Source organism: Aptenodytes patagonicus, chromosome 5 (assembly GCF_965638725.1).
Source record: "Aptenodytes patagonicus chromosome 5, bAptPat1.pri.cur, whole genome shotgun sequence".
In the NCBI taxonomy this organism is placed as follows: domain Eukaryota; kingdom Metazoa; phylum Chordata; class Aves; order Sphenisciformes; family Spheniscidae; genus Aptenodytes; species Aptenodytes patagonicus.
Window position 1 is genome coordinate 49,124,825 of NC_134953.1, and position 26,081 is coordinate 49,150,905.

At 41.2% G+C, this 26,081-nt stretch overlaps 1 protein-coding gene across 2 annotated transcripts in view; it reads right to left on the minus strand.

The window, feature by feature from the left end:
* COP1 (COP1 E3 ubiquitin ligase) overlaps nt 1-25,748 on the minus strand; it is a 130,739-nt gene extending 104,991 nt beyond the window's left edge. The window contains exons 1-6 of one of the 2 annotated variants that reach the window (XM_076339641.1): nt 25,382-25,748; nt 18,848-18,907; nt 17,181-17,278; nt 15,721-15,797; nt 13,217-13,336; nt 11,124-11,192 (exon numbers count right to left, since the gene is read on the minus strand). In XM_076339641.1, coding sequence (XP_076195756.1) covers nt 11,124-11,192; nt 13,217-13,336; nt 15,721-15,797; nt 17,181-17,278; nt 18,848-18,907; nt 25,382-25,719 — 762 coding nt within the window. In that variant the 5' untranslated portion in view covers nt 25,720-25,748. The remainder of the gene's footprint in view (nt 1-11,123; nt 11,193-13,216; nt 13,337-15,720; nt 15,798-17,180; nt 17,279-18,847; nt 18,908-25,381) is intronic. The other variant, XM_076339642.1, reaches the window with a different exon arrangement.
* Nucleotides 25,749-26,081: the final 333 nt, after the last annotated feature.

Genomic DNA, 26,081 nt, shown 5'->3' on the forward strand with positions numbered 1-26,081 from the left:
GGAGAAGTCTAAATCAATCTGCACTGCACCACCACCAAGATAAGTTACAATCTTTTCAGAGAGGAACCTCAACTATCTTAACTGGCATGCTACATGATTCAAAAGTCACTAGGCAGGAAGTTCATATGCATAGATTAACATAAGCGTGCACACAAACCACATTCAAGACAGTTATTGTGAAAGAGTACAAAACATGAGCATGAGGTACTTCAATATCAACCACAGACCCACATTATTCAAACTAATACTTTTATGCTCCTCTAACATCTTCCATACAAGGTATAACTGGTTTACAAACACTGAACATAATTAGAAAAAAAACCACCACAAACAAGACAGTGATCATTCCACCCTTCAACAAAACACGACATGCTTTGCTAAAAGGTGTGAAGAGTATTTCTCTTGCTAGCAGTTAACCTGCCAATCACCAATTTAAACTTACTGATAAAATTTTCAGATTGGCAAAAAACCACCTATTGTGACCATGGAGAGATTTGCTCCTGGCACCAGGCAAGCACCACGTGGCATTCCTTTCAAAGGTGCGATACTTACCTTGGATTACACCATAAACTCTAGTCAATCTGAGGGCTATCCTTGAAAGGGTCAGAAGGGGACTTCCCCTCTCACCAGCCAACATCCCCTTTCCCTTCTTTGAGTCACACATAATATTTTTCAGGTTTTTGCAGTTACTTTTCAGTCAGTAACCTGGCTTCACTCATCTCTAACAACTGTGAAGCCACAGACTTGGTGATCGTTTATCCCTAAGCAAGAGCATCATCTGCTTACCAGCTCTAATTCCCACCCTCATTCAGCAGACATGTCCCATCCAAACACTCACACAGCCTATATATACCCAGCCTTGCAAGACTTGAACACACACACACTTCTCTAGGTGAGAGCTCCAAGTCTGGACCTAAACAGACAAAACTCAGCTCCAATGCAAGTCTGGTTCACTAAGATGCACACATCTAATGAATAAATTGAGAACTGGAAGTCCACCTGACTCTCCTCAACCCACAATAAAAGTCTACAGACAACTAGCACTGTGGCATTCAACCGGAAGCTCTTACCAAGTTGGCAAGTCCACTGAAAGCTTAAGCACAACACATTCTCTAAAGGCTGGACAAATTTTTGTCATTTTGAATTTATTATAAGGGAATATCAAATTGCCCAAATCCAAAGTTACTAGTATTGCAAGATATATTACGCTTAGTATGACATATTCCCAAGAACATTTGGCAAGCCGCTCCCAAAGACTTATTCACTTGAGTGCTTAAGCTTGATCCTTTAAGTGGCAGAAAGTTTTGCTTAAACAAGAACACACCCACCACATAAACCCCCTCTATTGATCAGCATTCCAAATATCTGTGTGCTCTGCATTAGATAATCCACCATTTTAGTTTACCTTTTCAACATTAAAAAAAGCTCTGTCCCTGAAGACAGAAGAGGAAAGGACTGCTGGGTCCACACTACTTCTAACATGGTTTCTTCTTCCTTGGAATGCGATGACATTGTATTTATATCCTAATCTCTCTACTCTGAAGGTTTCAGTTTAATATGAGTCACAGACAGCACAAGTTTAATGGTTTAAAACTAGACTGCCACAGATAATTTACAAACCACTACACCATAACAGATAATTCCATTTTCACTTGTGAAACCTACAGCAAGAATAGCAGGTGGTGCTATAGCTCCAAGATTAGCGGTCAAGTTAAGTGACACTTGCACAGCATGGGTCCTGCCTGTACTCAGCTCTAGCGGACAAATACCATTAGTCCCCCACTTTCATAAATCCCATTTAAAAAGTTACAAAAACACTTAGAAATTCCAAAATTACAGCAAGGAAATCAGCTATTCTACAATGTACTGGCTCACAGCCAAACTGGACAACTGAAAAATAATTGATGGTTGTTGCCATCACATAAACAGGAGACCTTTTTATAGGAACAAGAACAGAGACTTTTTTGTTGGCCAGCTTTTATTAACTATTGCACAGAGTCGAAAGTACAAGATCTGGGACTTATTTACTAATTCTTCCTTCAAGTTACATTAAGGCAAGCTATTTGAACCTACCACAAACTTATCCAATAGTAGCAAGTCTAAAAACCAGGTAAATGTGTTTCATGCTTATTTTAGGAAGTCTTCTCATACTGTCAGCATCAAATGAGTTACTAATGCCCACACTGAGACTGGTTTTTTTTTGGTAGGTTGGCTCAAGTGTTTCATGGTTTAGTTTTAATCTATCAAAGACCTTAAATCAGTTCACATTCATTCCAATTAAACTCTGAAAAATGAGACTACTGATTTATAATTGCCAGCCACTGAGGGACATTTAAGGTAAGCTAAGTGAATTATAGTCCCTGCAGTATATCCAGATCTATGGGCTCTTAATTTGATTTTCACTATGTTGGGCACAGAAAGCAAGCAAAGTCCTGTCCCAATGATGGGCAGAGTCATGCCTGTCAAACTTCAGATTAAGTCAGCAAAAACACAGAATGAACACTGAAACATATGCTAAAATAGAAGCACATACTATAAACTCTCTTCTCGGACACAGATGCTTTCCCAGAACTGAAAGGGCCAACGTGGACAAGAAGGAGGTTTCCATTCAGCAGTTAAACCTCATTGTTTCAACTCTACTGAATGAACTACAAGAAGTAGGTATAACATTCTAGTCCCAAGTTACACAAATACATATGTACAAAAGAAAAAAAAGATGACCTCAAAATAGCCTATATTTCTTATAACCTGTGGAAAAGGTATTTCAGAGCACGCAAGTCAAGAACTAATGGACTGGAAAGATCTTCTCTTACATCAAGGAGCCGCATGTCAGTTAAGAAAAACAAGCTAACAGCACAACTTGGAGCTAGTCTCATTTAAGCAAAACTCAACAGCAGAACTTCCAAGGACAAACAAGCTTACACAGTGAATGAGTTGCACACTACTCTAGTGTGAGTAGGCAACTGACTCCCACCCCACAACTAGCAGTTGTAAATGCTTCCAGTAACGGCACGTGAACATCCCCCTTTGAAATGCAGTCTTTTCAAAGGTAGCTGAAGAATTCAAGAATATAAGGCATGATCACTGGCAACTTTCTTGTTCAAACATACAGACTAGCAGCAATACGTCAGAACAATATTTGAAAGCAATGTCCAAGAAGAAAAACTTACACTCAGCAGTTACTAGAGAAGGTACCACAGTAGGAAAAACAGGCTCCCATGTTCTTCTTTTCATGTAACCTTTCAGATCCAAACCCCTTTCACACCCACCAGGCAGTCCCCTCCAAACCCCCCTGGTTTGAGTCTGAAGCTGTCTAGACACACATACAAAGAGTTCTCCAAAGACAACTCTTCAGCCCTGGAGTATGCGAATGAAAGGAAACCCCCCGGTTAGAGTTGCTCAGAGATAAGAGACACCCCACCATGCTACTGAACTACCATATAAGATTCTTGGGCGGAAATATTAATTTTAACTTGCACAACACTAAACACCAGGCCATGGTCAGAGTTTGATTTCAGTTGGCTATCTACTAACAAGCGTAGCTGGGCACAGTGCTGAGTTTTCATCCTCAGTCTTCCTGTTTTTCCTGGACTGAGGGCCCCTCAGGATGCAGTGACTTCATGCTTTGTACAGCACAGACAGCAAGCGGTCCTGACTGGGTCTCCCAGTGCCAGCTTTAAATGTTTACAAAAAAGCTAAGCAGAGCCTCCCAGTGCCACAGAGACAGCCTAGAAAGAAATGGCCTAGAAAAATGCATTAGGAAAAGAGTCACACACCCTTGACCAACTGTCTTTCCAATTCTAGAAAAAGCACAAGAACAGTACAAGTTATTTTCTACAGAAATACTGTGAAATCACTAACACAATTCCCACCAAGCAGCTTAAACAGAGCATCTGGATTCACGCTGTTGAAAGCTCACAAGCCTTGTTATGTTCAGACACCTTCAAGGCTCCAAACCAAAACCTTCATGAATTCATCACAACATACACCATAGATCAAGACAAAAAGACAAACTATTACCAGAGGAAGCATCTTTTTTTCCCCTGCAAACACACATAGCCATTGCACCAACCAGGACAGGGTAAAAACTAGCATCTGTCCAGCTGAGGAGGATAAATCAGGTAGTTTTGTAGATAATCCATTCATTCTATCCCATAACTTCATCCAACATGATTTCTTCCTACTTCTTGTTCTTCCATCAACTACTGCTCTAACAAACTTAAGTGTAAACTTAAGTATCAACAGATGAACCTTTCCTAAAGGTACACAGTAAAATAAATTTCTTCCCATAAAACTCAATACTTCAACAACAACTCTACAACAAATAAGATCAATTTCTCTCTCTGGAAACCAGTTGGAAGTCCTGTCTGTCTCAGGGTTTTCCTTCCTATATTGCTTCTGATACAGAGCCTGTTATACCATACAAAGCAATTATGCCAAGGAAGTAATCTTCAGAGTTAACAGATTTTAGCCTTTTAAATTAATTGCAAATCTCACTTATTTTGACATCAAATTCCATTTGTTAACGCTTCACTGTTAAGAAGTCTTTGCACAAGTGGAAAAAGATGCAAGGTTTCTTTTGGTATGAAGACAAGAACACCTGAGCCTCCACAAGTTACTTTCATTGGTGAAACATGGCACCCAAGCCTTTTAGACACATGGGCAGCCTGCCTATAACAGAAGTATTTGCAGGGAGTATTTCTTCTCTGATCAATACTTCCTCCAAATAGTAGATGTTTCCTCTTAACTGGGGAAGAGCAAGCTAACAGAAGTTTGAGTTGCTTAGCACACACAATTCCTGAGGGTAGGAGGAAGGAGATGCCTGGCTGATCAAAAATATGTTTCATATCTTGAATTTTCCTCCCCCTTATTTAAATCCTCCAGTTTGGGCTGCAGGAATAATGCTTTGAAGGCTTACTGATAGGGTCTGATAGAAAAGTGTGTCACAAGAGAAAGATACCTGTGGCAGAGAACAAAGCTGTCTAAACATTTAGATTATTTGCCTTAGAGTTTAATACATCACTGTACATGCTACTCAGCTCCTAGTACTAGGTTGCTCCCTCTTTTTCTTTGGAAAGACCTCTCCACTGCAGTAGAGTCAGCTATTATACACTGATGTTTATTTGATAATCTCTAGCTTGCTGCTCACACACTTGGCTTATTACCACTGCAGTCAGAGCTCACATCTCTCATTGAGTAGCTTAGAAATGCAAATAGATTTTAAATACCAGTTATTTAAGTGCAGTGGATAGGAATGAGATTAGTATAGCTATAAATTCACTTCAGGAGTCCTGGAATGTAGTCAAGAATATATCACAATATAAGAGCATGACTGATTTCTAGTTCTGTCACCTCTTCTTGCTTACTCATTAGTTCATCCATGTGTGTATGCGGAGAACAATAAGACTTGACAGGTGAAGTGATTAACACAAGGTAATGACATCCCTGGAGAATTCATGCTTATAATTCCCTGCAATTATCCCACAATAACTAATAACTCCTCTTATTTTTAGTATTTAACACACTTACAATATGGAATAAGTGAAGACAGCTGGATCGATACATGCATTTGAGGCTGAAAAGAATGATGATGATTCTGAAATGCTGAGCAGGCACTCAGTGCCACAAACCTGAGACATTTCAAGATTACTTCTCTGTCCCAGGATGTTTACCAGCTAAAAACAGCCCCCGTGCATTAGCAGACATGAAAGAGGTCTTGTTTGTTAGATATGAGAGACTTAATGCAACATTATTAGAAAGAAAAAGCCCACAAAACATAAAAAATGAAATGACAGCTGCCAAGAGAAACATGAATGCATCTAGGGAATATCACCTGTATGTTGCAGAACTTGATTTAAGCTCAGTATTCTCCTTCAGTAAGCAACGGTGCTACTTCACAGAAGTAGCAAACACTCTCCATCAGGTAGCTGAGCTAACAATGTTTTAGGACAAATGATATATATGGTGGTGTCTAACTTCATTTGGTTAACATTCAAATCCTGACATGACAATTAGTAAGGCCTCTTTTTCAAGTGATGAATATAAAACTGCGGAAAATTTTTTGTATTAACTGATATTATCAGCTCTCTCACAAAGTGTTCAAGATGAAAGAACATGTGATCATTTAAAAGTAAACAAAGTTAAACCTGCAAAAGTATTTATGCAACACAGCTAACAGCATTAAAACTCTGGCATGAAAATATGAATTTTAAAAAGTCACAGGTTGTTGCATTTGGTTTCCCTTGAAAATACAAATAAAAAACAAGTCAAGTATTTCATTATTAAACTTGACCTTTCAGACTCCTTGGATCATTGATTTCAACAGAAGAGGCTGCTGGATCACAAAAAATGGAGAGTGTACGTTCAATTAACTGTGCACACATACGGAAAGGCACGCAGCCATGCTAAGTTCGCCTTAGAGACAACCAACTATCATGAATGATCGATACATTTCTCCCCTCCAAACTATGTTATTTTGTTGAAAAAGTATTTTCAAGCTTTAGCCATTTGTTTTCAATCTTTTTTCAAAGTAAGAAATTTTTTTCTATTACTATTGCCAAGGATTTGGTTTTTGCCACATTGCCACAGGTCAAAAAGAAAAAATATATAAACTTAAAAAAGGACTTGTAAATACCTTTGTGCAAGAAACATGCAGTAACTTTCAGCTTGAAAGATCAATGTTTTAGAAAGTTATGAACACATCAAAACAGGATTTCTAATAGAAACTTCTGCAGGTGCTGAACGTCACATTTATCTTTTAGAGAAACGATGAAAGTGCAAGAAAGAGGCATTTGTCAAAATACTTGACTACGGCAATATTCTGAATTCTTAAATACAAGTCTTCTAGATATAAACCCCCTCCAATAAGCTCAGAAGTCACCATTTCATGAAGGCAGGAGAAAAAACCCATGAAACTTATGAGTGAAGTAAGCAAGGAGGGTTACAGGTGATTAACTATGTGCTCTGAACATATTACGAAATATTATACAGGTACATTAACTCTAAGGCAGTATCTGTATTAACTAACAAAGGACCTAGTCTTTATGTAAGAACTTGCAGTATGTAATAAATAAAACCTGTTAATAAAATCATGCAATAAATAATATTCAAAGAGGCATATTAAGAAACAAAGTTACCAGGCAATTTTATATTCCTTTAAACTTCTAAGCTAAAAATTTGGATCGGGCACTCTCAGCCACACACAAAAGAAGTTTTTATTTATTTATTAAGAACTTTATATTGCAGCTATGGCTTAGTGAGTAAAATTGCAATTACTCTGCAGTCATCTTTACTAGAACCAGGTTTGAATTAGGAAAGGAAAAAAGGTAGTGTTCCTCCCCATAATAAAGCCTGCTCATATGACTCATAGCTATGTGCAGTACATCATAGAAGTGTTCCAGGGTCCACACATGTTCCTTGAGTTCCATCCTTATTTCTTAAACAGTCACCTATTACAGCATCAAGAGAAACTACAGTAAACTTTGAAGCTCTGATAACCTTCCTTTGCTTTACTGCATTTTTAATGTGGCCACTTAACCCCCCCCCTTCTCAGCTTCCAAACTAGCATCTTAGGCTTTCTGCAGCCTGGATACATCTTCACTGCCGACATAACCCATGCCCTTTCCCAAACAGTAGCTCCTCTATTATCCACACAGAAAACTCCCTCCAGAAAGGAGTACTTGTCACAAACTCCACCAGCTACAGGGAGGACCTTGGGACTTACTAGAAAGGAAGCATTAACTGGCTTAATTTCATCTGTGGGTATATCTTGATTGCTGATGACAGATTTTGGTATCTTTCTAAAACTCTCCTACTGACTGGGCTGTATTTTCCATGCTTCTATCCACTGGTTCTCATCTTTCTTATCCTTATCAAGTGAAAAGAAAAATTGCTAGCAGTAAGTCTGACAAGTCCTCATTTCCCCCTGTGGTGGGTTGACCCTGACTGGATGCCAGGTGCCCACCAAAGCCACTCTATCACTCCCCTTCCTCAGCTGGTCAGGGGAAAGAAAATAACGAAAGGCTCATGGGTCAAGGACAGGGAGATCACTCACCAATTACCATCACAGACAAAACAGACCCAACTTGGGGAAATTAGTTTAATTTATTACCAATCAAATCAGAGTAGGATAATGAGAAATAAAAACAAATCTTAAAAGCACCTTCCCCCCACCCCTCTCTCTTCCTGGGTTTAACTACTCCTGATTTCTCTACCTCCTCCCCCCAGCAGCACAGGGGGACAGGGAGTGGGGGTTGTGGTCAGTTCATCACACATTGTCTCTGCCACTCCTTCCTCCTCAGGGGGAGGACTCCTCACACTCTTCCCCTGCTCGAGCGTGGGGTCCCTCCCACAGAAGATAGTTCTGCACAAACTTCTCCAATGTGAGTCCTTCCCACGGGCTGCAGTTCTTCACGAACCGCTCCAGCATGGGGTCGCTTCCACAGGGTGCAGTCCTTCAGGAACAGACTGCTCCAGCATGGGTCCCCCACGGGGTCTCAAGTCCTGCCAGCAAACCTGCTCCAGCATGGGCTCCTCCCTCCATGGGTCCACAGGTCCTGCCAGGAACCTGCTCCAGCACAGGCTTCCCACAGGGTCCTTCAGGCATCCACCTGCCCCGGTGTGGGGTCCTCCATGGGCTGCAGGTGGATGTCTGCTCCACCTTTAACCTCCATGGGCTGCACAGGAACAGCCTGCCTCACCATGGTCTTTCACCATGGGCTGCAGGGGAATCTGTTCCAGCACCTGGAGCACCTCCTCCCCCTCCTTCGTCACTGACCTTGATGTCTGCAGGGTTGTTTCTCTCACATTCTCACTCTTCTCTTTGGCTGCAGTTCTGCAGTTCTCCCCCCCACCTTCTTAAATATGTTATCACAGAGGCGCTACCACCATCACCGATGGGCTTGGCCTTGGCCAGCAGCGGGTCTGTCCTGGAGCCAGCTGGCATTGGCTCTATCGGACATAGGGGAAGCTTCTAGCAGCTTCTCACAGAAGCCACCCCTGTAGCCCCCCACTACCAAAACCTTGCCACACAAACCCAATAGACCTTCAAAATAAATGGCAAGGCCAGACACTAACCACTATGGCAAGGACAGAACTGACAGGCCTGCACAGAAGTCTTTTGAGATATGACAGTCTGCATTTCACGTTTGAATATAAAGGGGAGTAACAAATAACATTAGAGGAAGTCTTGACAGAGGGAACACATAAGCAGGGACAGAGAGGATCTGAAATAAGCTATGTGTCCCAGTAGGCTTCAGGATGTTCCCAAGGCCATATTCAGAGGATCTGCACCCAAAATTAAGTTTCTTTAGCCTTAAAAAAAGATGCTATCCTTGTACATTATTACTAAAGCCAAGGGCAAATGCACGAGATGGGAAAGGTTTCCCAGGTGCTGAAAATCATAGTCAGTGGTGGAACACTGTGCTACAGTATGTTAAAAACCAGAAGCTATGCAATTTCCCTTCCCTTCATCCTTCCCACTCAACATATGCAAATTAAAGTAGGTATCAACAGCCCCTCCTTCTGTGAGAGTTGTTCTAACTCAGTTTCAACTGGGGAAGGAGAAAGCAAGGCATCACTGACTTCATGGTACTGCCCCAAACACCCTGCATTGAATCATCACAGGATTACTCAAGGAAAAGCACCCCAGCTAAGCTGTGTATGAACCTCCTGAAGCACCTACTTCTCAATTTACCTCCTAGACAAAGGCAGCATTACCAGGAAACTTCCCCAATATCTTAACAGTCCCTCAAGCTGCACCAAATCCTGACAGAAGGTGTTTAATGAGAGCCGATGGACAATGGCCAGAGCCAGCATTAATTCTGCAGTGAAGATGGGTCAAGCTTCTGAAATTCTCTGCATAATACTAAGCATGAATACAAGAAAATGAAAGTAGACATTCTGAAGATGGGAGGTGTTTGTAGATTAAGTCGCTATAAAATAACTTCTACCAGCATTCAAAAAAATGAAAGCTAAAAGATACCTCAATGGTTTTGAGCATTGCTTGTGCCTTTGCTATTTAAGCAAAAAACAGTAATACGTATTTCTCTGCTTTTTCCAACCCTGAAGGATCAAACAAGTAGTATGCTTCATACTAAACAGAATCAAAAGTGGAAGCATGCCATTTTGTCTTCACTGATACGTCTAGTACACTAGAGAATATCTTGGTTCTCACATTTTCCTTTAACATTCAGGTATCCTAATAAACAGTATTTCATCACTTCTCGTGGGATACTATGCCTAGCCTAGTAGGTCTCATACTCCACAAGTGCAACTTTAGTTTTCCCCTTTGGTTAGTTCCTTTCCATTAGCCCTCTTGATTCTGGTCAGAAGGCCATGCATATCTGTTGGTGGACAGACTCTGAACAACTTGCTTTGGGATGACTCCATAACCAGACCCTCAATCCATTCTGGACAAGGCTTCTTGCACACATCGCCTTTACATAGTTCAAGTTTGACCTTAGTCACACCGTTTGGTCTTATGTTCTTCACATCTTTCATCAAAACCCATGACCTCCAAGAAAGCTTGTCCTTTTGCTGTTTTCATGATTGTTTTTCTAGGTTTCTGGGATATTTCTGGTACTAGGGTTTACACACTGCATGACATTATAAATGATAAGTCCCAAACCATGAAAGACTGCGTGTGTGATTATGGAACCCCCTTTCATTCCTTAGACACTCATTTTGAGACAAATAAGGAAAGAGCACAGAATAGTCATTCTTTTATGACACAGCATTAGTCATGGCATTTGATACACTAAAAGAAAAAAAATTGAGTGACAATTTCACTCCTCCCTCATCCTTCAGTTTTCCCATCACAGAAAAATCTCGTTTCAAGAATTTGATGTAAATTTACAGTGAGGAATCTCTATCCTCAAGCTCCCTTCTTCCCACATGCTTCACCAGGGTGAGACAAAAAGGCAAGCAATTAAAAATTGAAGCTGTCACATGTAGAGAGATTAATTTTCCTTGAAACCCACGTGTCCTCTGCCTGAGACTTCCCCAAACACACTTTGCCTTTTTCTTTGCAGAGATAATGCCAGGCTAACACATCACTTAAATAGAAATGAACTGGTAGAAAGCAGCAGACAACACCTCACCCACTGAAACACAAAGCAAGTTACCTCTCGTTTGTTTCTCCTGGCAACTTTGAGAAATTCCATAAGGATCTGCAATTGGGCAGCATGGGACTCCTGTAACACAGTAAGTAAGGAAGTGTAACTCTTCCATATACATTAAGAGAAACATTCATTTTATACACAGAAATCCACACTTAGCACAGTAACAGCTTTCATTTAGAGGTGAGGAAGAGAAAATAACTTAAGGCAGTTTTAAGATTGGTAGTTTTACTTTACCTCACAGGTTTTAAGGTTTTGTTTGGCTCACGACAGGTTTTTACATGAAGACAGAAATCATTGTAACAGCTCTTGTTTGTGCATTACTGAAGACTTACTAATAAGTTGAAATGCTTTTCAGTTTTTTTGGTACTGCATCTGAAATTGTTTTTGGGATACAGGTTCTTCACAGACTCATCTTCTACCCTGGAAGATCATTAGCATCTACTTCATGATTAACATACTAAAGCATGAAATATTTATACAAAAAACACCTCCCCCCAAAATTAACATTTGTGTTTATGTAAAGAGATTACTGCTGAAGATTCCTCCAGAGTAGAAGACAACAATAAAGTCACTGATGTAACTAAAACATCCCTTTCCAATCTTTCCGTAACAGGTCATTTATCTCAACCATCAGCTTAATATTTTCACCCGAATTGGCCAAAAACTTGACAGGGCAAGATAAGCAGCACATGAGGAAAGAAAAATAAAACCTACATACCAGCATTAATATAGCCCTAATCCTATGCCAGCATTCTGAGACTTATTTTCACAACCTACTGAAATATTTATTATTAAAGGACTGGGAACATACACTCAAAAATGATCAAGACATAGGAGCACGCAGAATCCATTAAAGGCAGATAGGACAGGAAAAGAGATTCAGATGCAAGACTACTACTTTTCTGAGATTATTTTCTTCCTCCCCACCCCTGTGGTGATAATGAAAGTTAAGCAAGTAAAACTAGAAAAGAAAAATGTTTTTAAATTGTTAAGTGTCAGCTGTGTTTTTGTTTTTAATGCTTAGTATCCTTGAAAGATATTCCTGCTCAGAAGCACCCATACACTCAGTCCTGTGCCTTCTTTGTTTCAGACTTGTCACAAATGACACAAAAAGGCTTGAGGAAAAAAAAGTTTTACTCTGAAGTTAGAAACCATACTCCCACCATATCTTCACTGAACCACAATAAAAAAGTTAGGTACAAGTCCCCACGCAATAAGGTAACATAACAGTTTTGCTAGTAGTCAGTAAACATATTTTCGGGTTACTTTCCTTCCATCAGAACCACAAGTTGTCTAAAAATTAATTCTGCAAGAGTGAATAAGATAAGCCATTCCCAATACAACTTTTACTCACCTGTTTTAAAGCACCATCAAAACCCACCCTCCTACCCAAAGTTCACTAGGTCAAATTTTGTAATCCAGTTTAATTTAGAAGGTCTGTCTCTCAAATGGAAAACGGTCACTTGAGACCAACACCATGGAACGGCCAAACACATGAGAACTATCCCAAACCAACTACATTTCAGTTAAATCATAGGAACAGCTTGCTTCATGTTGTATAAATCTTCAAACCAGCCTCATAAACAAGACATCTGAACTTTTCTTTCGAGCATTAAATGCTAAAAAAGTCTTCAGGGATGGCAGTCATTCAGGTTCTATCAGTTCCAGTAAAGACTAAAAGGTGTTATCTTTTTCACATGTTCACTGAGTTTATTCCTTAACCTATATTTTAGACTTCATGCTTATTACCAAGAAAGATCTGATATTTACTTGTGTAACAGACAATTAGCAAACATCTTCATATGCATTTCTCTGTTCTGCTAGCCACTTTCTCTTATCCTTTTCCATTTTCCCTGTTTGTTTATACAACCCTGCTGGCAGCAACACTATAAGCATGTTATAGGCATCACAGTTGAAACGTTAGTTTGCTACAAAGGTCAGTAAGATGGCCAACCCTTCAACACCAAGATGCAAGAGAAAATTCTGAGCAATTAATTCAGCAATAGAATCTTACTTCAAGAAGATAAAAGGATGAAAAGAAAAAACTGCTAACTAGACAATGGTGTTCATTAAGTAAGACAGGAGAAACTTCTTACTGCTTCCAATTGCTTCTTCTTTTGCACCAGCAGCTCCAGCATCAGGTTGACATTGGCCAAATCAAGATTGTCTTGATCAGTTCCCAACAAATCTTGAATTATCTGCCACCTATGGCCATTCTAGAAAGAGAACAAGAAATGTTGGAAAGACGGAGAGTTCAAGCCATCCAGAGCTATATCCAGCAACAGATATTAAAAGCAACATTGCAGTATTTCATCCCTTTGTAAAAATTTCAAACCAATTTTCAGGAATCAGAATTCCCAATTCTCCCACGTGTACAGGATATAGCTCTTCTGTCCTACTGTGTAATTGCTTATCTTATTCGGGAGATATTTGTGCTTTATGAGAGCATAGCTGCTGCTAGGAAGAGATTATTTCACAGCCACAATTTTATCTGATTTGTGCCCCAGTTTCTGAGAACATATTTCTAAGGGGAGGAAAAAAACATGTTTATCCAAGCTTAGTTGGATTACATCTATCTGAAATAGTGTTAAGTGGCAATACCTTTTAATTTTTTTAACCAAGGGTAGAGCCCTCATGCTAAATTCAAATGGACGAAGGTAGCATCAGCTTATTTTTTCTATTCTCACCTCCCACACTACTCCTTTTAAGAGTATTTTCATGGGAAATGTGAGAGCAGGAAAGAAGATGGAGCTCATCAGGGTGATCTTCTCATTCAACCTGTTAGAGCTGACAAGGACTCCTCAGAGAGCCAGCATGCTACCATGCAGCCCATTCTTCCCTACAGGCTGTTTGCTCTTCTCGTTGTCAGTAAAAAATAAAAAAAAGTATCTTTTAGCACAGGAAAACCTGAATAATAGGTTAATGCTAACATAGCCTTACATTAAAAAGCCTCAGGAACCAACAGCAGCAGCTGAAAGGTCTTTAAGCCTTCTAAGAAACAAAGCTGGATTAAAAAATCCTGCCCTATAAAAGTTATGACACTAGATCAAGATATTTAAATCTGCAAGAACTAGAAATGCCATCCAGTCTAAACCAGACATTTTCTAAGAGGTTGTAGTCTATTTGTATTGGCTAGATTAAGACAAATAAAATGTGTAACATCCATGTAGAATACACAACTTTTAACTTTTCACACAACTCTCAACAGAACCTGTTGAAACCACACAGGCAAAAACTCAACTTCAATCTGGAACAACTGGAAAAAATATAATTTTTAAGCAAGTCAACAAGATTTGAGACAAACTTTAACATACTAATGTACTAGTTAGATGTACTACTACTCAGAAAGCTTCAAAGATGCCTTCACATGATTTCTTAATGAGACAAATCCATGACCACAAAACAGTGCATTCACGGCAATGTGTCTTGAATTACTTCTCTTAATACCAAAAGTAATACAAGAAGAGAACAGGAACATTAAGGAGCTGGTACAACAGCAAGTTTCTCTTTTTAGAGATGTTGGTATTTTTTATTTGCTGCCAAAAGGTAGACACAACACTGGTTTGGGCATGAAGTCACAGTAGATTTCCACTTACTGGTAGTTATCTAACATAGATGCATCTACAGGCATAGTTTTTAAAGGTGCACTATGAGAAAGAGTAGAACCAATTTCCAAGAAGTTACTGTACATGCCTTCAGGTCAATTGTGTGCATTTTAAGCCAGATATGGTTTATGCATATTTTATATTGAATATAAAAACTTACTGTGAGTAAACCAATGAATCCTTAAAGCGTGCTCTTTCCTAAAGCATGCAACTGCTGAAAGCACTGGTTTCTGCAATGCAGCCCCTAAACTAATTACACTTCAATAGAGGGGTGTTTTTAACTAAAAAAACAGGGGCTCTGATTTTTAGTATTACTTTGCAACCTTATTTATGAATTACAGAAGCCAAGGAAGGAAGCCAGACACAGCAAGACAAATATGCAAGTTTCCTGGTTAATGTCACATTCTTTTTGATCTTAATGTACAAGAGCATCCACTGCTGCTGTACAGGGGTTTTCATTAACTGAGAACACAGATCATGTTCTGATTCTGTGACATGAAGCAAGTCTGGAAGATATCCAGGCAGTTTTATCTGGGATCAGAGCCAGAACACCAGTACTCCGAACACATCCTTCTCCCTCTTGTGGTTGGTATTAGCCTTCCTCCAATTTCCCTGTAGGACACAACTTCTCACACGTGATCAGACAAGCCCGTGGCACTTCTAATCATCCATTACTCTCATTGTAGCTGTAATTTCCAACACTGAATGAAAATTATTACCTTTAAACAAGTGTGTTTCCATGGGTAGTTTCCCAGATTATATTCAATACATCATATGACACTTAGCTATGCTAACACAGCTTGCCTCTACACGTATATTGCTGGCAGGAAGAACAAGGTTGAAGGGATCTACTGCCATTGATATTGGTATTATTCCCACATAAAGCAAGTTAAAGCATCAGCTCAACAGTATAATTTCTTCTAAATTAAGCCACATAATGACAACTGCTGTACAGAACCATTAAATAAATATAAAGTAAGAAAGTTGGAACATACGGTGCTACTCACTGAATGGTCCAGTTTGAGTCTTTTCTCCTCAGATCTTTGCTTCTGTTTAAGAATAAGTTCATTGACTAAAAACATAAATAAATAGGATGTTAGAGTTGGATTTAAAGTTCACAAAAAAGTATGAAAAATTCTACCTCAATGTTTTTACTTTAGTTATTAATTCCACAGTAAGTTTATCAGCAATTAAAACAGTGGAAGATGTCTCCATTTTTTCCTCACCTATTTATTCCTTGATTTTTTCATAAAGTATATAAAGATTTTTTTAAAAAATCATCAACAAATACAATGCCTACACATTCCCCAAATTGCTTCAGTTCCTTTCTCTAAGCACCCATGGTTCTTTGACAGTTTTTTCAACTCCAAGGCAGAAGTGTATCACAGAAGAGTATGAAGGAGGTTAAAACATTAACTGATTTACTACAGGCTGAAAACAAGCACAGCCAGATAGAACAACATTTTCCTTTAATCACTATATGCATTTTTAAAGATCTCTTTTTGCTACAGTTTTATTTCACACCAATTTAGTGAATGGTGCAAAGAGAGAAAGATAACCTCAACACTTCACACACGCGTATATACAAGCTCTTCCCCCTCCTCACATCTGTTTCCCCCCCCCCAATACAGATCTGAAACCCCTGAATGTAGGTGCATGGAAGCAATGCTCTATGGCCTAACACATCCTCCAAGACCTGCCTCAGCACCACCTTTGGCACAACATGCTTGGGTCTAAATCAGGATGCCCATTTCTGAAGTATTCCTTGGCTACTGGGGCTTTTAATCTATTTACTATTAAATGGATATCCCAGCACATGAAATCAAGATTTGATTTAATTTTTATATTTCACACTGCAATGTGTTTCCTTTGATCCTTTCTCCCCGTAACAAAGTTTTAAACTCTATTTCCAGTTAGGAACATTTCCCTCCTCTGTTTAAGAAGCAATCATTTAGGATTGCATATAGGTATGTGTATGAATATTTTCTCTGTATCTAATTTACACATACATACATCACATGGACCTCATTACAGTAGCCAAAATAGTACAATATGTAATTCAGCCTCCTCCCCTTCAGTGTCCATGCTTTGTAAACAGGGCATGTTCTTGATTATTAGACAGACAACAGTGCAAGAAAACAAAAGTAAATAAAGAGATTCAAATCTCTAGCCATCAGAAAAACATCTTTGTTTTGCTTTTCTTAAGAGGCAAACACCAGCAAGTCAGTCTCACTCCTGTAACTCAGCATACAGAACTGCTGGAGGCAGTGGTGTATTAATGACTTATACTACTAACCACTTTTTTTTTTTTAATAAAAAACACAGTTGACCAAAGGACTGATGTTTGGATTTTATTTTCAATATCCAGAAGCCAGTTATTTACACAATAAATGTACAAGTGCCTGCCTTCCTTAACAACTAAGATGTTTCTCATGCAAGCAAGCCTAGAGCTCACCTAAGAAGTTGGGATAAAGATGATCTATGTTGTCCACAACATAGTTGCATTTGGGACACCTGTTATTGTCCTCCAAGCTCTGGTGAATACATTTATAGCTGTTTAAAAACATAAAAAACAAGAAACAGAAAAAGTGAGCAAACATGAAGAAACAAAACACAAGCACAAGGTAAATAATATCAACCTTAGATGATGTGTACTCTGTGTTGCCAACTAAAAGCTGCATTGCAAGATCCTACAGTGGAGTCAAAAATGTTCCAATATTAACTCAGAGCATACTACAGCAGAAAGAGAGCAAAGTTTCTCAGCAAGGATTACAAAAGGTAATTCAGTAAGTACTTCACTCTTATTTCCCCGAAGATTGTGGCAACGTGGATACTTCAGCCACACTTCCATCTCGAATTTATGCCCCTCTTCCACAGGTAGAGCTAACAGACAGACTGCATTATTCAGAAGCAACTCTTCTAGATTAACTAAATACTTATCAAACAACATTAAAAGCTATTGTGCATTTTGGGTAATTGAGCACAGAAGAAACACCTTCACCAACTTCTTACATTTCCCCCCAACCCCCTGGCTATTGTACTCACCAGAAGTGACTTCAGAGGTGCTCTCTGTTGAGCTGTTAGCTATTTGAGGAACAGAGTAACTACAAGACGCACTTTAGCATCAAGTTTAAGCATCTCACTAAGAACCTAGCTTCACGTTGACTGCTGGTAAAGACATCCTGTGACAACATTGCTCTGTTCTTTCTAAATAAAGATATTTGAATGCTTCTCATCTTGGACTTTTAAAAAAGTTACAGATCACAAGAATAAAGCGTTACCATAGAAGGCACAAAATCAGCTGTTATTTTACCTGTTGCAGGTCAAAACATTTCTGAAAGTTAATCGAATCTGCAGCTTGAGGAAGTGCTTTATGCTACTAAAGTACTACTTCTTGTAAAAGGTAGGCGATTTACTTCTAGTTAACAGACACTGTAAGAGTAATGTATACGGGACATTAAAACATCATGGTTCAACATTTATTCCAATCCCTAGTTGAGAGCAGGAGCAGCAGATAGTTCTGCACCTGCCCCTGGAGGGTTCTTGTACTTCTCCACAAAACATTTGCTCCTTGTGACAGCCAGAGATAACACACTGGAAAATAAGTGGACCTTGGACCAATTCAATACAACAGAAACAAACCTGAAGCATATCCTCTCAAGAAGTTTAAGAGAATTGCAATAGACAATGTGCAAGCCACTTCAAACTGCATATGGTCTTGCACAAAGGCAAGGAGGACCTCCCAACACCAACACACACTCCCATGACCTCTATAGAGGTGAGATCCACTGCTTCAGGTGGTAAGAGACACCTTGCATTTCCGAGAGATAAGTTGACAAACTGTTCTGACTCTGGGTACTGGATGCTACCAGCAGTTTATGACCATTTTACTTCTTCACAGAGGAAATATGGTGGCACAAAATTTTTTTTGTTTTAAACACTAAGACAACTTTTTTAATCTAACTGGTACCCATCTTCTAAAATTTTATTTCAACCTCTTTCTTCAGTGCAGGGACAGAAGACAGAAAAGTAACAAAAACTCGGAAGGAAAGGGATTCACAGCAACATCAGTCCTCACGCGTTGTAAGAGATGGACATTTTGCACAATACAAAAAATCTTACCAGAAGCTGTGTCCACATTTTGTCATGTAGGCTTCTTCAATCATATCAAAACAGATAGGGCTGAAAACAAAAAAAACAACAAAAATAATCACAAAGATTTTTTTTATGTTAAAAATGAAGGAAAGTATTATTAATTCAAAGCAGCCACCTAATCACACTTAGGTAATATTTTCTATTTGTAAAATGAAAGAGGACACATGAAGCACAACAGCAACCAGGCAGTATAAAGATCAAACAGGCAATCAATGGTTCTTTGAACTCAGAATGATACTACAGCTTGCTACAATTAGAAACCAGGTAAGTGTTCACCCTTGAAGCTTTCAACAGTTGCAAACCACCCAAACAAAGCCAGAGTACCTTCAACAAGCAAGGCTGCAGAAGAACCTAACCATCTGTACTAGGTCTCAAACAGAATGTAAAAAACCTGTTTCTTACATGAACAGACATAAGGTATTTATAAATTACACCAAAATTAGTTAGCCTTCCTTTTTTCAGCCAATAACTATCTATAATTAAAAAAAATGTGAAGAGGCAGAGCAGAACAGAAATAGTAATGATATCATGAGAACCAGAATTAATAAGCAGGAGGAGAAAGAAGGTGCCAACGAGGGGGCATGCCTGCAGAGCACTGCCAGGGAGCAGGCTGGCTGCTGAAGAGCACAATGAAGGTACCATGCGACTGGAAGAGGGAACCAACAGACAAGCACAGCGTTACAAAGTCAAAGGAGAAGACAGGAAAGGTAGAATATGGGACTGTTCATAAGTAAGACAGAGGCATGCAAATGGAAGCAAAGGCTTTAGTTTTTCCCAAGACTAGTTCATGACCAAAGTGCAGACAGCTCTCTGTGAAGGATCACCAAGGACCAAGCAGGGAGCTGAAAAGAAGGATATGCAAGCAAGCAGTGCTCCACGGGAACCTGAGCAAGACAAGAAACATAGGAATTCAGTGAGATGGGTAGTGGAAGAAATCTGTCTCATCATCAAGTGGCTGTGACATGTTTGAAAGGAAAATGAAACACAAATGAAAGCAGAGGAGAGATGCATCTTACTTCCAGTGACTCCTACAGCTGCTATCCCTGACAGCTGGTAAGATATGCTGTCACATACATAGATACTCATCTTCAGGTCTTGGCCAGCTATCCAGTAAGATGCTGTGGACAGTGATGTCACAATTCTGCACATAACACATGTATCAGCTGTGTCACAAGCTTCACCTTGCTTTCAAGCCCTTACAGAGATCCAGATGCTCTCCTCTCACTCCCACAAGTCCACACCCATCTCAGTTCAGAGTGGTTTTCACCAGCATTTGTCTTCTTCAGAAACAGCCTCCTCCCACCTTCTGCCAACAAGGCAGTTCCCACAGAATAAGCTGTTAATAAACTGTTAACAACTTTTGAAAAGCACAAATCTTTTTGAATCCAAGATCAAAACCCCAGATCTTAGACTGAAATACGCAATGCTTGGCTGAGCAGGGAAGGGAAGCACCTCAATTTCTCCCCTTGTCAGGACTCCACAGAAGTCATTCCCCCTTTCTGTCATCCATTTTAGAGGATATAACATCTGTTACCCCTTTAGGCATTTAAAAATAGGAAGGAGGAAACACCTCTTAAATAAACACTTATTATTTAAGCCCATAGAGGGGAAGCTGTGGCCCCTGCGAGTACAATTCTCCTCCAAACAACCAAACTGGAAAACATGGATGCCATAAAAGGTTTGTCCAACCTCACATACAAACCAGGTTGTCTTAAATATTCCACCAAATCGCCTGTATAAACACAATGTAAAGGCAAGTGAATCAAACCAGAATGCTACTCTCTGAACCAACTGAGCCACCAATTCTGTTCCTCAAAAGAAGCCTCCAAAATAATTAACACACACCTGTCCCTCTTCCACTCTGACAGACCCTTCTCTGCACATCATTTGTCTTGAGTAGCACCAACTTCAGGAGTTCAAGTCACTGTTTCTGAGTTAGAAGTTATTTAGTTTCAAGGCACTGTTTAGTCCAAATAAATTAGGACCAAACTTAGCCAACAAGGGTGAATTAATAAGAGGAGATTTAGGCATCTTTGCATTCTATTATCTGGCCTTTAAAAAAAGAAAGTCAAAGACTTACGGTTATGTGAGTGTTGAGGCTGGCTTCTCCCCACTGGTGATGAACAGCTTAACTTCTTCGCCTTCTTTTAGTCATGCTGTGTAACATAGTCCCACTCTCTATCATGCTAAAAACTGCTATTCCCTACAGGGCCAGATCTGTTTTTTCCAGCACGCTCCTAATGCCCTGCCTCTAAAGAGTGCAGCAATCAACAAGGCTGTAATGCTCCTCTGTCACAATAGGACATCACAAATTAGAGCTAAAAAGATGAAGATTACCTTCTAACACAACAGTCACCCAAGACCACTGTTCCCAAACTTATTCTTCTTCATACCAGTTTGACTGGAGAAGTGACAGAGCCAAAATAGTTGAGAAAAAGCAATCAGAGCCAGCAAACGTAGCCATTCAGTGCCAGGGTCATTGTTAACAGAGCCTGAAGTTTCCATTAAGAACTGTTTCCCCCCGAAACGCTCACTGATTTACAAGTGGAAACAAGATTGATGTCTTTTAATATTTACTGAATCCAAGCTGGCTGTAACACATGGAAGTTGCTATGCACCAGTTGTTTTAAGTTAATCTAACACAGAGGGAAGGTTAAGAAAGTAGTGGAGTGATGGGGACTTGAGACATACTACAGCTTGTAGTATACACCGAAATTGAGAAGCACAGGTATGGTGAAATCAAGGCTTCTCTGCATGAGATAGCTCTTATTCTCTATTTGTTATACGCAGCAGAGCCAGGTAAAAAGGATGCAAATTACTTCAGCAAGCCAAAAATGTCACTGTTCTTTATCAGATACTGATGCCTTATTTACTAAACAGTTTTTATCCAGCACCGCAAAAGCTTACCATTCATTCTCTATGGGTAGACCTCAAGTATTTTTTAAATCATTTTAGCCAAGTTCATGCCTCTAAGTTTTGCCAGCTGTTTTCAAGGCACCTCTCAAGAGTGCTACTGTCACCCTGCTGCTACCCAAACACCTGGCTGAAGTGGTCACTACAGAATTTAAACATGTTTCAAATTTCCTTCCGCTCTGCAGCAAACAAGACCCATTCCAGTATCTCCCTCCTGTTCTGCTCCTCTTTGGTCTAAGCAGAGAGTAGGACTTGCTGCAGGCTCTGTCCTTCACTCGGAAGGTGAAGGAATGGCAAGATCACTTGCCATTAGTATCTACTCAATATGAAGCTCCAATATAACAATAGATTATAAAACCATCATTGTACATGGCATGTAAACAGCTTGCTGTGTTTTCAGTTTGTGACCTCCACGGTCAATGTGCAGCATTCCTTACTAAAGGGGTTTGCCAGATCACAAACATGCGAACAACTACACTCAGCCCATGCCTGGCATTAACAGGTAACCACCTGAGGAAAGAACTGTGTTAAAAACCAATGAACCTGCAAGTCCACCTTTAAACATGGCACACAGCCCTTCCCACACCAGAGTCTGTTGGGTGTACCTCTCCAGGTCAGTATGCAGCATCCTCTCTTCCATACATTCTTATTTATGCCAGAGCTCAGAAACAAGCACTGGTAAGAGGCAGCCACTGAAGAGACAGCCTACAGTGAGATCCCCTCCATCCAGGGAGCAAAGCAGATAGTAACTGGTTTTAAAGAGGTTTAGTCAACCACTAATTGGGCAGGTTAATGTAAGGCCTGGGAAAACCATAAGCAATTACACTGCTGGACAGGAGAAAATCCTCTGATTAGAGGATTCCCTCTCAGGTACTCTCCAAGCAACTGGGAAGAGGCCTGGCTGCAGGAGCAGCACAGACTCTACCTTTAAATTCTACATACTACACTAAGAGAAACAAAAAGTTTCCCCTTTTATAATTAAGTTGTCCAGTAAGTCAGGCCTCTTTGCTTTCCTGACTAGAGTTACACATTTCCAGGCAGAAGCTGATGCATACCACAAACGGTACACACTTGCAAACTCCTGAGAGTACACTTGCTAAACATTTCACAACCCAGACTAGCAACATATGCCAACATTTACGTTAAAGCCTAAGCCTCACATTGCTGAGATAGCACTTTCAGGAGACAGGCAGGGAGGTTGCACACACTAACACTATTTACAGGATTTCCACTTGCACCTTAACATTTGAAACTCACACAAACTTCTTTACTCTTTCCCACCTTCAGTCTGGTACAGGCAGACTCTACCGCTGAGTTTACAGCTGTAGCTAACTGCTAGCAAGTCACAGCCCATGTTCAGAAAAATTATCAAATGTTCCCTACAGCTAGCAGCATCTTGAAAGTGTCCTTATGGAAAAAACCAGCATATGGAAAACTTCTGCTTTTCAGACTGAGATATCCAAAGCTTATTTAAATCAATTATTTAAACACCCCCACACACACACACCTGTCTTCTTGGACATTGCTCAAAATTCCACAGTTGCCCAGTTGAGTTTATTTCTGTACTACATAACTGTATTACTAACTCAAAAAAAAAAAAGAGGAATACTATAATTTGAAGCTAGTGTTAATAGCAAGAACAAGCCCTACAGCTCACAGAAACACACAGCAGTGAAGAACCCAGGTCAGTTAACTATAATCATTGACTGCTCTTAAAGCTTCTGACCTGCACTTCAATATGCCCAATGTGGCTCTTGTAAATACCAAGAAAAGACATTTTGCCCTGATTACTGCTCAGTTGATTTTTTTTCCTCTCACTTGTTCAGCCAGCAGCACTCCTCAATGAGAAAACAGCTAATTACATGTTCTCCTTGAAGCATGCACAGTACTTACCTGCAGAAAAGAAAGAACCAAGAAACTCAGCTTTTTGAACCATCTTAATATACCTCAACTGGCCTACAAACTTGTGTAATTTCCCTTCAAGCACCCTCATTTCTATGACAGATAACAGAATAGGAAGTGACAGCTGACTAGAAAGGGACAGGGAACAATGGTTGCAGGCCACTACTGCCAGAGTATAACCACAGAGGGAACAGAGGGGCACAGGCATTCGCAATCAAATTATCCCCCATGACCAACAGCAATGCAGCCATCTCCCACACCAAGTGCCCTTAAATCCACCTAACATGGCCTAGAGCAGGACATCAGCTGATTACAGCTGTGCTCTCATCCCAATTCTGCTACTGAGCAAAAGACTACTTACAGTAATAAGCAATAATTTTTTATTATTACTTATTACTAGTAAGAAGTAGTTACTGTTTTTCCTGCCACTAACTTTTTAGCAGCTTCAGGTTCTCACTTCAGTAGCAAGGATATTTCCTATCTACTCTGCTAGACAGTTTACAAAGTTGTAAAATCAAGTCTACAGGTTTTTGAGACAATGCCTGTCCTGTGGAGACACCAAACATCCAACCCTCACCTGTAAGTCAGACCTGTCAAAGTCATCTTGGAAACTGTGCCCCATTTCTCTTCCTCTTTATTTTTACTGTTTCTTTCCAATACATAACTCTCCTACAACTCAAGCTTCTTTCCAGTATCTCCTCACTGTTTGTCTCTCTCAGATGCAAACACTTACCCCTACTTTCTGTTCTCACATTTTAGTACATCCAACCAGCTATAAAAATCAAACCTACTCCTTATGTTAGGAGGTTTGAAACCCATTAGCAATGGGCTCTCTTTAAAAATGCAAATTACCAACAGTTCTCAAACCACACATTGCAGTGGGCCTTGGTCTACCACTTCTGCTGAAAGTGTATTTCCAGCTACAAGCTGCAGCTTTGGCTGAACATTAGAAGGACAGCATCCGAACAGCTTCAAGAAAAATCTTTATCTCATCATCGCCAAGATTTCCCACTCATCTGGTTTTAGGTGCCAGATTGACACAAACCTTATTGCTGTTTCAAACTAGCCAACCTTTCCCAGCAAGGGAGGCAAACCCACACCAGCTTTGCTGGATCTATCAACCACCACGAGACTCCTCGGATCCGCATCCGAAGGAGCACAAAATCCTCTGCTGGATCCTCTTCCAGAGATCAGAGCAGGGCAGTGCGAGGGCTTCGGAGGGGCCATCCAACCCACAGGAGGCCAGAGCCCCTCTGGCCCCTGCCAAGGCTACGTCACCCAGGAAAACAGGATATTTGCTTGCAATGTCAACACATTATGAGGAAACACATCGGGTTGCGGGTCCTTTCTGGTAAGCTGGGCTGCTCTGGAGCGTATTCAAGGAGGAACCTGCTGGGAATAACCTGGTTTTGCTTAAAAACAGAGAGGATGAAAGCAACGCTGCTACACAGGGCCAAAAAACAAACAAACAGCCACGAAGGGAGGGAACCCGAAAGCCATACTCCCTCGAGGGCCATTAGTCGTACAAACGCCTCCTCCCCCTCAGAGAGCCCCTGAGGTGCCGCTGCCGGCTGCTCCGTCCTCCCGACAGTATTTTACACACCCCGGGCTTCCCGCCGCCATGGCGGCGCCCCGGCTTCCCTCAGCGGGGTAGCGGGTGCCGCTACCGCGATATATCGCACTCACCAGACGAAGTCGTTGCTCTTGTCCTCATAGGAATTGATCAGCCCGTTGCAGAGCGGGGTGAGCAGCGGCCTCTTCCTGCTGCCGCCGCCCGCGCCGCTACCGCCGCCTCCCGCGGAGGAGCCGCCGCCGCCGCCGGGCCGCGCCGCCGCCGCCAGCCGGGCCAGCCCCGCGCCCGAGCCCGACACGGCGGCCGCCACCAGCACAGGCCGCGCCGCCGCGCCGCCTGAGGAGGACGAGCCCGGCGCCATGGCCGCCGAAGAGGAGGAGGAGGAAGAGGAGGAGGCCGGGGTGGCGGCGGGCGGCGCGGCGGGGTGCGGCGGCGGGCGGCTGCCCGACATGCCGAGGCCGGGCCGGGCGGAGCGGGGCCGACGGCGGAGCGGCCTCAGCGCATCCCCGCGCGCGCGGCGCCGCAGGAACAATAAAGTTCGTTCAAAGAAAAAAAGAAAAAAAAAAAAAAAAAACACGCCCGCCCGCGCGTCCCCGGCCCGGCGCTTGTTCAAGCTTTATTGACAGGCGGACAGCCCGCCGCGCATGCGCGGCCCGGGGAGGGGCCGGGCTCCCCTCGGGGCGGGGCGGTGGGTCTCCGGCCCGGCCTCCCTTCACCGCCGCGGGCCCTGCGCTTCCCGGCTCTCCCGGGGCTGTCGCGCGGCTCCTCAGGCCGGGCACCCCGAGGTACCGCCGAGCCCAGGCGAGCGACCGC